The sequence below is a fragment of the Phyllostomus discolor genome, chromosome 8 (assembly GCF_004126475.2).
Source record: "Phyllostomus discolor isolate MPI-MPIP mPhyDis1 chromosome 8, mPhyDis1.pri.v3, whole genome shotgun sequence".
Classification (NCBI taxonomy): domain Eukaryota; kingdom Metazoa; phylum Chordata; class Mammalia; order Chiroptera; family Phyllostomidae; genus Phyllostomus; species Phyllostomus discolor.
Genome location: NC_040910.2, coordinates 48,960,735 through 48,974,386, shown reverse-complemented (window position 1 = coordinate 48,974,386; position 13,652 = coordinate 48,960,735). Strand labels below are relative to the sequence as shown.

General features: G+C 54.0%; 1 protein-coding gene across 7 annotated transcripts in view; it reads right to left on the bottom strand.

Annotated features, from left to right (window-relative positions):
* CRTC1 (CREB regulated transcription coactivator 1) overlaps window positions 1-13,652 on the bottom strand; it is a 59,902-nt gene that overhangs the window by 28,215 nt on the left and 18,035 nt on the right. For 4 of the 7 annotated variants that reach the window (XM_036032604.1, XM_036032606.1, XM_036032607.1 and 1 more), the window contains exons 2-3: window positions 1,730-1,846; window positions 503-550 (exon numbers count right to left, since the gene is read on the bottom strand). In XM_036032604.1, coding sequence (XP_035888497.1) covers window positions 503-550; window positions 1,730-1,846 — 165 coding nt within the window. The remainder of the gene's footprint in view (window positions 1-502; window positions 551-1,729; window positions 1,847-13,652) is intronic. The other 3 variants (XM_036032605.1, XM_036032610.1, XM_036032609.1) reach the window with 1 other exon arrangement.

The following is a 13,652-nucleotide window of genomic DNA, read 5'->3' as shown; positions in this document are numbered from 1 at the left end:
CCATGTATCCAAACACCTCGCCTGACATTCAGGGCTGGCTGCTCTTCCGTGTCTAGGAACCCCTGTCTCTCTCTGACCCACAAAGCACCCTGCCATTTGGGAGATGACTGTGACTAAAAGAGGGAGGGAATCTTGCCATCCAGCAGAGACACCAGAGGGTAGGGGTCACTCACCTCCTCTTAGATATGCTTAGAAAGCAGAGGGAAAATCGAGGCGGCTGAAGCAGAGGCGGAGAGATGCTCAGCCGGCTACAGCCCAGCTCACCAGGCTGCATCTAGGATCTGTGCACACACATGTGCATGTGGTATGGGACAACCATGAAGCATTGGTGCGCATGCTCAAATTCTTGGGTTGGGGTCTCTCCACATGACCACACACACTTCTCCAGACATGGGGGTACAGAGCAGACTGGTTTCTGTTTGTCAGACAGACAACCTCCCACCAGGCCAGGAGGGCAGCCACGCTGGGGACACCAAAAGCCTCAGCCCAGGGGCTCATTTACCAGAGAGACAGGAGCTGCTGCCAGGGCATCCCCCAGAAATCCGCTGGGCTGGAAATGCAAAGAACCGAGACTCTGAGATACTCTGACCTCATCTGGTTCCCTGGAGCCCCAGCAGGCCCCTGCACCCTCAGCCCTAGGGGCTCCACGCTGGCCCAGGCAGGGCAAGCTCAGGGTGTCCAGAGAGATGCCCCCTTCCAGGGAGGAGGGAACAGGAAGACAGAGGAAGGGGAGAGTGGGGGAAAGAGGAGAACCCCAACTCAGAAGTGCCCTGATGAAAGGTCAGCATGACAGCCCCAGGGCATCTGTTCCAATGAGGAGGCTATCTGAGGAGGGCCATGCCCCAGGGGCCCAAAACTGAGCTGAGCAGACCCTGAGCCAGCCTGGGGGACCCTGGCCAGTGGTCTGCTGCATCCCAGTGGCAGTATCATGGGAGGACTAGCAGATGGGGGGTTATTCATGTGGGGGCTGAGCTCCTTGAGGGACCAGCCTGGGGTCGCACCTGGCCTATCAGCATGTGGACAGATATGGTTGTTTCTGGGGCCCTGTCTCAGCAATGGGACAGAAGTGTGGCAGACCACGAACCTGTCCCTGCGGAGCAGACACCATGCTTGCTGGGGGTAGCCTGGCTCTCACTGCCAGCTCCCCAGTCAACCTTGCCTCTGCTTCCACCTGCAGACCAAGGAAAGAGGCTGGCACTGCGCCCAGGTGGTGAGCCTTATCTCCCACTATTTATGATAAGGATGTGCATGGCGGCTCTGTGGCCTGCAGGAGCCATGCTATGTGGGTCTCTGCCAAGAAACGTTTGCAGACAAGTGGGGTCAGGCCTCAAGGCCTCCTTCTGAGAACCGCTGGGCTTGCGGATTAGTGAGGCTGAGTGAGCCAAGCCCCAGAGGCCCTAAGCAGTTCCCGCTGCCGCACAGCCGGCCACAGGTGTAGTGGCTGCTGAAACGCTTGAGGCCAGACTAAGGCCTCACTGCAGGGTCTGCTGATGCTGACAGGGGACTGGCTGGGGGAATCTGGATGAGCCCTGGCCAGGCCATCCCAGGGACAGGAAAGGAATAGGCGGGTGTGGGGTGGGAGGGCTGTGGCAATTGTCTGCTGACCCTAGCTGTCTGCAGCAGCCATCATACACACACGCTTGCACAGAGTGGATGTGTCCCAGGTGGGAGGCCAGGGAAACCTCCACTAGGGAGGGAGTGTGGGAAGGGGGTGGAGGGTGTTGCTCACCTGGAAGGGCAGATCCACAGTGCCACTCCCAATCTGGTTCACATTGGGCAAAGACCCACCATAGTACTGGCCTCGGCTTGGACCCAGTTGCAGATACTGTGACTTCTGGAGTTGGAGCTGCAAGAGAGAAATCAGCAGCTGTAGAGGGAGCTGTGGAGCCCTCTCCAGCACACCCTGCAGAGTGCCACCCCCAAGAACCTGGAAGGGACTCAATAGTGGGATTAGTGGCACCAGTCATGGAGGGTGTGAGACCCCATGACTCAGATTGCCAGGTGTCCCTTCACCCAAACTGGCAGAATCAGAAACTCAAGGTGCCCTGGGAGTCCGTCCCAGGACTTTGTGAACTTAGGGGAGCCCTCTTTGCTGGCTGACACGGCAGGTTTGTGAATGAGCGAGAGTATAGAACAGGCCTGGAGACTGCAGTGTGAGGAGGAGGCCCCTCACTCACCCAGGGGAGCCATTTCTCATCATGGCCAAAGGCTTTGTTACTGGGGAGCAGGCCAGAGGCTGCGAATTGACGCCCGGACACAAGAGAAATCTTCTTTCCAATAGCCTGAATCAGAGGGGCCAGCTCAGAAGCATAGCGCTGGCTTTCAAAGTGCAGGATGTGGACCCCGCCGGCAGCACACACAGGACTAGCAGGTCTGCCAGACCCTGCCTGAGTTCAAGGGTCCTGCCCAAGCCTCCAGGCTCTTTCTACCTGTCCCTCTGCCTCACCGGGGTTGAGCCCAGTTCTCATCTGGGCTGACTGAATTCCTGCAAAGTCCTCTGCCCATCATTCAACTGGGGACTCATCCCCCATCCAAGCCAGGAGCTCAGGGCTCCCTGACCAGCAACAGCTGCCTCTGACCTGGCCTGGCATCTGCCTCTTTTCTCTTAAGCAGCTGATTCCACTTTTCGGCAACGACAGCATATGCCCTGACCCAGGCAGCACAGCCTGCAGCCCATCACACCACAATGGGAGGCAGGCGTCATGAACGAGGGGCGGTGGTTGGGCACGCAGGAAGGGGTGGTGTTGCTCTCCTGGCTGGGACGGTTGCTAGGGTCGACTGTATACACAACAAGGCTACTTGCGGTCCCTCACAAATAGCCCCTAGCAGCCTCCATCAGCTGGCCGCCCACACTGCCCGCTCCCCAATGACAGCCCAGCTTCCTGGGGGGCCTTGGACACTGGAGGGAAAGTGAAGCCCGGGAACTGGCCACCAGCCCAGCAGAGCACCTCACCCAGGTAAACAGCTGTTTCCTGTAAGCTGTGTGGAGCTGGGAGAGAGGCTGACCTCGCTCAGTTCCTGCCCAGGTGGTTCTCAGCATCTGAGGGGCCCAGCCAGGTCTGTCTCCGACAGGAACAACCCACTGTGTCCCTCCCTCACCACCGTCTTGAGACAAAAAGGCTAGAGTCCCCACCCCTTCCTGATCACAGGTCAGCTCAGACTCAAGACCCACCTCATATCCTTCTTGTGTCTGAGCCACGTGGCAGGAGCCTGCCCTGCTTCCATCTCTCAAGAACCATGTGCCCCATAGGGTCACAGCCCCCTTCTGGCCCAGTTTCCCCCTCCAGTTTCCTCACCTCAGCCCTGGGCTCCTCTGTTTCCAGGCAGAGCCCCTTACCACTCCCACCCCTGAGACATCCTGTGTCCAAGCCCCACCAGGCACCATGTCCTTCTCCCATGTCCTCGCCCAACACCCACTCCCCTGCAGAGAGCCTTATGTAATGGCAGCTTTTCTAGCCACAGAGGTGGGATCACCCAGCAAAGTGCCCATTCCCCTGCTGGGCACACTCCCCTCCCCCAATCCTGGCAGCATCCACAGGGCTGAGCAAAGTGGAGACACAGGCAGGGAACAGGTGCTAATGGCACTGGGAAGATGTGGTGTGACAGGCAGCCACTCCTCCAGGGCAGTACCCAGTTCTCAGTCCCTTCCTTACACACCCCAGTGCCAACAGGATGCAGTGACACCCCCACTGCCAGCCCCTCCCAGTCCCATTAGCAATCTCTATGGCAATGGCAGGCCTTTTAACGAGCTTAAGGAGAGCCAGTGTGCTGAAGGCTGAGCTCTGTCCTGCAAAGCTAGGATGGACAGGGGAGAAGTCATGTGCTCTGAGCAGGACTCATCTTCCCCCTATCACCACAAAGGCTTCAGTTTGGACCTTTGCTCTTCCTGACCACCAGGCTGCACCAACTGAGATGGTCGCTGCCTTGCAGCCTTTGCACTGACGCTGCCTCCTCCAAGAGGCTCTTCCATGAGGCTAGCCCAACACTGAGCACCCCACCCCCACAGAGTCCCCTCCCCCACAGCTTACTGTCCAAAATCACACCCAACCAAGGTCTGTTTGTCTTCTCCCATCAGACTGTCATCCCCATAAGGACCCTGGCATAATGAAAGAGCTCAGCACACTCGGGGAATGAGCGACAACAAGTGACGCTAAGCACAAGAGGAGGAGTTGGATGCACTGAGGATCCCCAGGCAGGAACCATGTTTTACTTCTGCCCACATGGGACCCTTAACCCCAACCTTGAGGAAACTGAGGCACGAGGAAGAACAGATGGCTGTCCTAGTGCAGAGGTAGCATGTGCCTCAGTCTGCGGCCCACCCTGAAAACCAGCCATGAGGGGGAAGCAAAGAGTACACACAGTCCCAACAGCTAGCTCAAGCACATGATGCTTCTGGGACTGAGCTCTAACCAGAACTTGGGGTGTGGGGATTTGCATACCCTGGCCTGAGCCACCTTTGGGGGTGTCCCTGTGAGGGAGAGACTTGGCTTCACCAGGTTCTCCAAGTGTTCCAGCAGCCACTGGGGTATGGGCAGGGAGCCCCAAGAGCCCTTGAAAAAATCTAATTCTGAGTCTTGTGGAGCCACCAGTGGGTTTTCCAGGGCTACCATTCCCTGGTAGGCATGTACGTCCAGTTTGTCTGGCTGTGTTCCTCCAGGTTCCTCCCCAGGCTGGCTCTAGTTTCAACCTGGGCAGCAGGTGGTGAGTTCAAGGAGGGCAGACAGTTCCTCCCAGGCTCCATTCCCCACAGTGGGCCCTCCCCCCAAACTGCTCAGTGTAAGTGACATGTGCACAACTGTGGACATCTCACTGAGGCCACTGAGGACAGCACCAAATACTCTGGGCAGAGTCATTCCAAGGAGAAGAGGGCCGAGGGCCACCAGCTCTAACTTGGGACTCCTCAAGACTCCATCCTGTGGCTGCGAGACAGCAGTGCCACTCATGTCACATGTCCGTGGGCCATGCTGTCTCCTCCCATGCCTCCCCTTACACACTCTGGGAAGGACTGGAAACCCGGACTCTGGGGGAGGTGGCTGTGCTCACAGGTACCCAACTAGGGAGGCCCGAGACAGCTTTTCTTGTTTTAAACTTTTTTATCGAAGCAAAATTCACGTAACATAAAACAAACCATTTTAACACATACCATGCAATGTCATCTAGTATGTTCACAATGTTGTGCAACCAACACCTCTACCTAGTCCCAGAACATTCTGTTACCCCAAAGGGAGACCCCATCCCCATTAGCAGTCACTGCCCGCCTCCTCTCACCCCTGACAACCACTAAGCGTCTTTCTGTCTCTGTGGCTTTACCTGTTCTACACCTTTCACATAGATGGAATCATACATTATGTGGCCTTTTGTGTCTGGCTTCTATCACTCAGCATGACGTTTTCCAGTTTGTCTCCTTGTTGTAACCTGTGTCAGTGCTTCACTCCTTTTCATGGCTGAATAATTTTCCCTTGTGTGACCAGACCACACACATTGTGTTTGGATGGACCCTTTGGTTGTTTCCACCTTTTGGCAATTGTGAACAGTGCTGCTGTGGACATTGGTGTACATGTGGACTGTGGACTGTTTGTGTCCCTGTTCAAATCTCTAGGTATATCCCTAGGAGTAGAATGACTAGGTCATATGGTAACTCTGTAACTGATTTTGAGGAACAGCCATACTGTTTTCCACAGTGGCTGCACTGTTTACATTCTTACCAGCAATGCATAAGGGTTCTAATACTGTTGGTTTCTGTTGTTTTGACAGTAGCCATCCTGATGGGTGTGACGCGATATCTCATTGTGGATTTGATCGGCATTTCCCTGGTAACTAGTGACCGAACCCCTTTTCATGGTTTGTTGCCCATCTGTGTACCACCTTTGGAGAAATGTCTGTCAAGCCCTTTACCCATTTTTAAACTGGCTTTGTCTTTTCCTTGTCCTTTAATTTAATCTTTATTGTATTTTTCCCATTCCATTTAGTCCCCCCTGCCCCCTCCCCTGTCTTTCTCCTGTTGAATCGTAAGATCTCTTTATATATTCTGCATATTAATCCCTTATCAGCTATATGGTTCACAAATATTTTCTCCCATTCTATGAGTTCTTTTTTTAAATTTATTTTTAGAGAAGGGAAGGGAAGAAGAAAGAGAGAGAAACATCAATGTGGTTGCCTCTTACGTGGTCTCCACTGGGGACCTGGCCCGCAACCCAGGCATGAGCTCTGACTGAGAATCGAACCAGCAACCCTTTGGTTTGTAGCCCGTGCTCAACCCACTGGGCTATGCCAGCCAGGGCCCATTCTATGAGTTCTTCTTATTTTCTTGATAGTCTTTTGATGCACACATATTTAATGTTGATAGGTCCAATTAACCTATTTTTCTTTTGTTGCTTATGCTTTCAGTGTCGCATCTAAAAATCCACTGCCTAATCTATGGCCAGAAAGAGTTGCACCTATGCTTCCTTCTATGAGTTTCATAGATTCAGCTACTACATTTAGGTCTTTGGTCTATTTTGTGTTAATTCTTATTAATGTTGTTGCTGCCCTGTTTCCACCTCATAGCCAGCCCCCACGCTGACCATGGGGGCTCCACGGTGAGGAGAGCCTAGCCAACCGCCTGAAGCATGCCAGGGACACGGGAGTTTTGCATCACACATCTGCTTAGCAAGAAAGGGAGTAATGAATGAATGAGGGAATGAATGAAAGCATCACAGGCTTGTGGCCAGCAGGATTCCAGGCTGAGTCACCCAGCCCCCCGGCTGAGTGAGACACTCCCCAGCTGCCTCCTCATTCGTTCCCAAAGTGTAAATACAGAACCAGATACACAAACACCGAGTGCGCCTCGGAATGCCTTTAATCAGGCTCTGTGCTCGCTGCCAAGTTCCCAGCCCCGGCTGAATCAGAGGGTCCACTGGGAGCACGTTTGTTTCCCTGTTGGTGTGGTTGTTGAGCACAGACCTTCCGGCTGGGATGTGTGAAGGATCCCTCGGGGTCTGAGCTCAGCACAGCTGGCTCATGGGGGCCTCTCTCCCAGAAAATGAGACCCCAGCCCCACCAGCCACCTGGGCGCCCATGCTGAGTGGGGCCTTGCGGCAGCGCTCAGGGGGAAGACCTGGCTTCTCTCTTTTACAAGCAGGGAAACTGAGACACTGAGGGACAACAGACTTGCTCTGAAGTTGCCCAGTGACAGGAGAGGCCTGTCACAAACCAGGCTCTTTTCCTAGCAAATCCAACTTCCCACAAAGCCCTTACTTCTGCCTTCAGATTATAACACTCACCCCATACGTTTTCAGAAGTTTCCACAGAGCTCCTTCTCATCACCTGGGTTTCTGTTCATACACCTCCTCAGGAAGTCTTCCCTGACCCCTACTTCCAAAACAACCCTCTACCTTAGCTCAAGCTGCTGTAACAAAGAACCAGAGTGGGCAGCTTAAACAACAGATACTTATTTCTCATGGCTCTGGAGGATAGGAGCCTGAGACCAATATGCCGGCAGGGTGGGGTTCTGGGGAGGGCCCTCTTACTGGGTTGCTGATGTCCACCTTCTTGTCGTGTCCTTGCATGGTCTTTCCCTGGGTGTGTGTGAAGAGGACTCTCTCCTCTTCCTCTTCTAATTAGGATACCAGTCATACCCATCACCTTCTCAAAGGCCCCATCTCCACATGTAATCATGCTGGGGATTAGGGTTTCCAGAGGTGAACTTGTCCGTCCGTGGGAATACAATTCAGACCACGGCACCTGCTCTGGGATATGCTGCCTGCCTGTGTCTATCCAGGGGGCCAGTGAGCCCTGATGGCTGGGGCCCTGCTCGCTGGGCCTCCCTAGATGCCTCTAGGACCAGCGCCCACCCCAGGAAGTGACCATCCACAGCTGAGAAACCCAGAGTCTCACCACAGCCATCCAGGACCAGGGATCCCAGGACTCTCCCAGCTGGAGTCCCCAGGGTACAGAGTGGCCTGTGGGGAGGGGCATTCTTGTACCTGGTCTTGTAGAGCCCAAGAGTCAGTGAGGTAAGGGAGTACACTCCTCCAGGGCTGCTGGGTGGCAGAGGGGAGGAAAATTATGGGCAGCATTTCCAGCATCAGTTCCCCAAATGTAAAGTGACATGACAGCTCACTGGGATCATGGGCTGGGAAATGGGTGGGAGCACCTGAAGAACACCGCAGGTGACTGCAAGGCTGTAGGACGGAGCTGGAACAGTGGGTGAGGCAGTTCAGCTCCTGTGTGGACCTGACTAGTATCCCCTAAAATTCATGCTGACTTGAAATCTCAGAATGTGACCTTGTTTGAAAATGGAGAGTCTCCAGATATAATTAGTTAAGGGTCATCCCAGACTTAGGGAGGTCCCTAAATCCAGTGACCAGTACCCTTACAAGAACAGAGACAAACAGGGATAGAGGCAGAAATTGAGATGATACAGATACAAGCAAGGCCTGGGACAGACTCTACTTCAGGGCCCCCAAAAGACCCAACCCTGCCTGCACCCTGATCTCGGACTTGTAGTCTCCGGAACTGTAAGGGAGTAAATTTGTTGTTTTAAGCACCTGAGACTAGACAGCTGGGGAGAGGTGATGACAGGGACCATCAAGCTGACACTCCAGGATAAAGAATGAACTAGTCAGGATCTAGGCAGAAATGGAGGCCCAGGAAGAAGGGGGGAGACTAAGGCCAGGTCAGCTCTGATGGACAGTCATGGCAAAGTGGGAGGGAGGACAATGCTGAAGCCCAGATCAGGACAGCATAGGGCCTGGCCACAGACCCAGGAGCTGCCAAGGGCCTATCCCTATAACACACCTCCCTGAAAGCTCATGGGGAGTAACCTGCCTAACCCTAAGCCAACTGCACCCCAACATCCTGGGTGCACTGCAACAGGGATGTGGGGCCTCACTGGGTAGGCAGCTCAGCCTGGCTACACACCTCCCTCTGGCCTGCATCTGGGCACCACATCCACAGTGTCAGGGTGGGATGTTATGAGCAGTGTGATTTCCCCTCACCTGCTCATCCAAGTGTTGACTGTGGGGCCACAGCACGTCACCAGCAAGTCTGAAGGGGGCTACGAAGCAGAGGTTCCCACCCCTACCCTGTACAAGTCTTGGCTGGTCTGGGAGACGGTGAAGGGCCCTGACTGAGAAGCAGAGGGTAGTGTTTTGCAAGGTCCACACTCAGCCCAAAGGCAAAGCCCAGAGACACCAGCAAGGCCAACTGGAAGAGCAGACTCCCTTTTGTTGTCATCTGGTGGTAGCCATACTGCTGTGACTTTTTTACTCTGGTTCCATGTCATCATGTCCTTAGGAAACTGGCTGCCCTGCATGGCACAAGATGACCAGAGCTTGAGCGCCAACCTCATCCCATCTGTCTGAGCACCTGGTTCCCACAGCATGACTGAGTGTGCTCACTACTGGCCAGCATCCCCTGAAGCAGGTGGCTGACCCCAGCACACAGTGCGACCCCATCTGAATAACCAAGGGCACTTGGTTTCGCCTGAGACCTCCAGAAGTTCTCCAGGTCTCCCAGGGGCTGCCTGCCCTGGCACAGCAGGAGGCTGTGGAGGGATCGCATAGCTAGGACGCTTTTGGCGAGAAGAGCTTCCAAGAATGAGACAAAAAGAATCGAGTCAACTTCTAAAGATGACCAGGCATGAAAAAGGGGCTTGGAGATGCTCATTTATACCACGACTGCATTCTCATGTTACTTGGCTTCTGTAGCTGATAAGATCAGATCTCTGATATCAAATCCCTTGGACAGTATGGCTCACAATTCATTCTGTGCAGCTAATTAAGCTGAGGAAGCCCGGGAATAAAGTTTGGAACAAGGTTAATCAAGTCCCTTGCCTAGTGAAAAAGAGAGACAGGTGTTAGGATGATGCACACTCTGGCTGCACAACCCCTGGATGTACATTCCCAATCCTCGGGCGGCCTCTCGGGTGGCAGGTCACCGGAGGAGAGGCGCTTCCCCAGGAGCCAGAGGGACTCTGACCCTGGAGCCCCTCTCCACCCATCCCCCACTCTTCAGCACTGTGTGTTTCCTGGAATTGCCAGAACAAATGACCACAAACCAGGGAGCTGGAACCAACAGAAATTTATTCTGTCATAGGCCTGGAGGGTGGAAGTCTGAGACAGAGTGTGGGCAGGGCTGGTTCCTTCCAGAAGCTACGACCAAGTCAGTCCCAGGTTTATCTCCCAGCCTCTGGTGACCGCCGCAATCCACAGTCCATGACGTTCCAGGGCTTACCGACACATCACACCCACCTCCTTGGGTCTTCACTTGGCCTTCTCCCAGTGTGTCTGTTTTGTCTTCTTGTAAGGATACCAGTTATTGGATTTAGGGCCCACCCTCCTGCAGGATGGCCTCATGTTGACTTGATGATATCTGCAAAAGCCCTTTTTCCAAAGGTCCCGTTCATAGGTACGGAGTGGACATGAATGGGGGGGCACTCTTTAGTCACAGTCACCCAATTCTATGTCACCTTGAATCCCATGCTAAGAACCATCCCATGGTGGCAAAGCCCCAGACTTCTCCTGAAGCCCTGGGCCCCCTTGGGCCGTGCTCTCCCTTTCTGAGCCTATTTCCTCCACTGTCACCAGGGGCGGAGGGGTGAAGCCCTAGCAGCACCCTAGGAGGTGCTGAAGACCAGCACATGGACCTGCTCAGCACACGTCAGCCTCAGCAGAAATGACCAGGGTCCTGAGAGGCAGGTGGCCCAAAGTGTCCTCAGAGCCATCTGGCAGCGTCCATTAACAGCCTGAATGTGTTCCTGTTCTCTGGCCTGGTAATCTCATGTCTGGGAAGCTCTCCTGAGGGAGATGTCTAAAATGCAGCTTTATGCAAAAAGATGTCCCTGCAAGAGCAAGGAGCTGGAACCACTGCAGGATTAGCCCAGGGCAGGGCCTCCACTCCAGGAAGTGTGAGGACACTGCCCAAGGAGCAGGAGGTGGATGGAGGGAAGCCACCTCCACTGTGATTTCTGGACCATCTCCAAGATGAGTCTGTGTGGAAAAAGGTGGACCCAGGATAAGACCAGCCTGCTTCCTTTCTAGGGATATCCCCACGTGGGGGCTGGGCACTGGAGTGTGCAGGGGACAAGGTGGCTGGCAGGAGAGGAATTCTTTGGAACACAGGAAAGGCCTTGGCAAACCACATTACTGGGGTGAGCAAGCCTCCTGAGCTCAGAGTTGGGCCCAGACACCTGGGTTGTCCTCTCTAGGACAGAGACCGATGTGAACCCCAAAATGAGTCAATGCGATGATCCAGACAGCTAGGGGTTCTGTGAGAATGGGAATGGCTCCCTCGAGGCCATGGAGAGGGACTTCAAGCTGGACAGAGCTGAGGAAGGAAAGGGAGGGCTTGAAGTGCAGAGGCCCTATAAACGTCAGAGGTCAGAGAGGAGGGACCAGGGAGTGGGATCCCCACATAGGGACAGTGGGTCGCAGACATCTTCCCAGCATATTCAAGGGTGTGGATGGGGTACCCTCAGCTCTAGGTGGGTCTCCAGGGAAGGGGAGCAGGAGGGACAGGGTGTGTGTATCCATGTGTGTTGCACATGGGGGGAGAGAGAGAAAACTCTAAAACTTGTCATTTCTCTGCCTTGACTAAAGATACCCTTTGGTGCCTTCACATGGCTTTGGGGGTGAGAGAGATACAAGCACATATCTCTCTCTGCCTGTGCCGGAGGGAAAGGATCCTCTGAGTTTAACTTTCTATCTCATTTCTGTTGGATATAGAAATCACCAGCCAGGACACCATTCATGGGAAATGGAGGGAAATGTCTCCCAGCAAGGGACCCTTCAGCCTGGGCGGGGAGCCATACCCAGATGCTGCTGCCGTGATGTGTCCTGGCCTGGCTACCTTGAAATTGGCAGTTCAAGTTTCTGACAGATGCCTGAACCACCTGGGGATGTGGTGTCCCAGACGTGACAAGGAGGCTGACTTTTCTCAGGCCAAGGGGTCAGCACTCACCAGCCTCTGGGACCCAAGGTGCTGCAGGATGACTTACAAGCAATTGCCTCAGGCCAATGCCAAACAAATGATTTTGTCCACAGCATCCAAAGGCTGATACCTGGCCTTGCACAGGTCCTGTGTTGAAACCATCTCCCACCAGCAGCTCCTTCAATGCTGCCCCCACCCCATGATGGCAGGGGCCCCAGGGAAGATAATATAAAAGTGAGATGCCCTCATTACCATAGACCCAAAATAGCTTTTACGCTCCATTTTTTAGACATAGTTACATAATAACCCTAAAAGCCATTTCATGGTCAGGGAAGCAGGCTCCCGGGCCTGCCCAGCCAATCTTGTACTCCTCAGGCACCTCATAGCACTGCTTTGAGCCCCCAAGACCCCACTGGGGCCCTGGGTGGCACCTGCCGCAAGCCTGGGGACCGGGCAGGTGGGCCCTCAGGCTGCCTTGCTGCCCTTAGACCACATTCTCGCCCCAGTGGGGTGGACACCACATGAACTGTGTGTGGTCCAAAAGACACTCCCCTGGTCAGGCCTCACTGTGGAGAAACTGTCCCCAGCCCAGGGAACAGAAAGTAAGGACAAGGGCCCAGGAAGGCAAATACTACAGGCTTGTGGAGACAAGACCAATGGTGGCATGGGTGGCTGGACAGGTAGACACTGAGGGGAGACCACAAGGAGGTCAGGTCAGAGAGCTGCCCAGGGTGGGCTGAAGGAGGGCCTGGCTGCAAAACCACGGAGGTGGGGGCAGGCAGCAGGACATCACCTGCTCTCTGCAGATCCTCCTTTTCCCTCAGCCGCTCGTCGCTTCTGTGAGCAAGTCCCAGCAGCTCAACCTGCAGGACCCTGGTCCTGGCCTGTGTCATCTCACACTAAGATGCCCTTGTAACCTCCTCCCCAACCTCCTGTTGGAAGCCTTCTCTGCACACTGCTGCCAGAAGCTCCTTCCTTGACTTTATTAAGTTCAACTCACGTCACGCTCCTGTTTGAAGCACCAAGAGGTTAACAGTTCCTAAACAATTTAAACACAGAGCTACCACAGGATGCAGTGAGTCTACTCCTCGGTACAAAGCCCATGAAATGAAGACCTCCATCCACACCAGTACTTGCACATGTGTGTTCACAGCCACCAAAAAGGTGGAAATAACCCAAATGTCCATTGATGGATGAAGGATAAACAATGTGGTCCATCCACATGATGGAATATTACTCAGCCATAAAAAGGAGTGAAGCTCTGACACAAGCTACAATGTGGATGAACCTCAAAAACACAATGTTCATGGAAGAAGCCGACACAAAACCCGCATTAATATGATGTGCCCGGAACCGGCCAATCCACAGACAAAGGAAGCAAATTAGTGGTTGCTAGATACCAGAGGAGGAGAGATAGGGAGTGACTGATCATGGGGACAGGGTCTCCTCTGGGGTTGAAGGGAATGTTCTGGAACTACACAGAGGTGACAGTTCATAACACTATAAATGTGTAAAATGCCACCAAAAAGTGTACTTTAAAATGATAAATTTTATGTTTTGTGAATTTTACCACAATTAAAAAAACCCCTGAAGAAATGAAAAGCAGCCTCAAGGCCGTGGCCAAGGGCCAAGTACACATCAGCGTGAAGGGGAGTGGCCATCAGGACCCAGAGCATCCCTTTCCGAGCCCCCACTTGTGGGACAACAGTGTGAGTGAGGGACAGTCACCAAGGACAATGTCC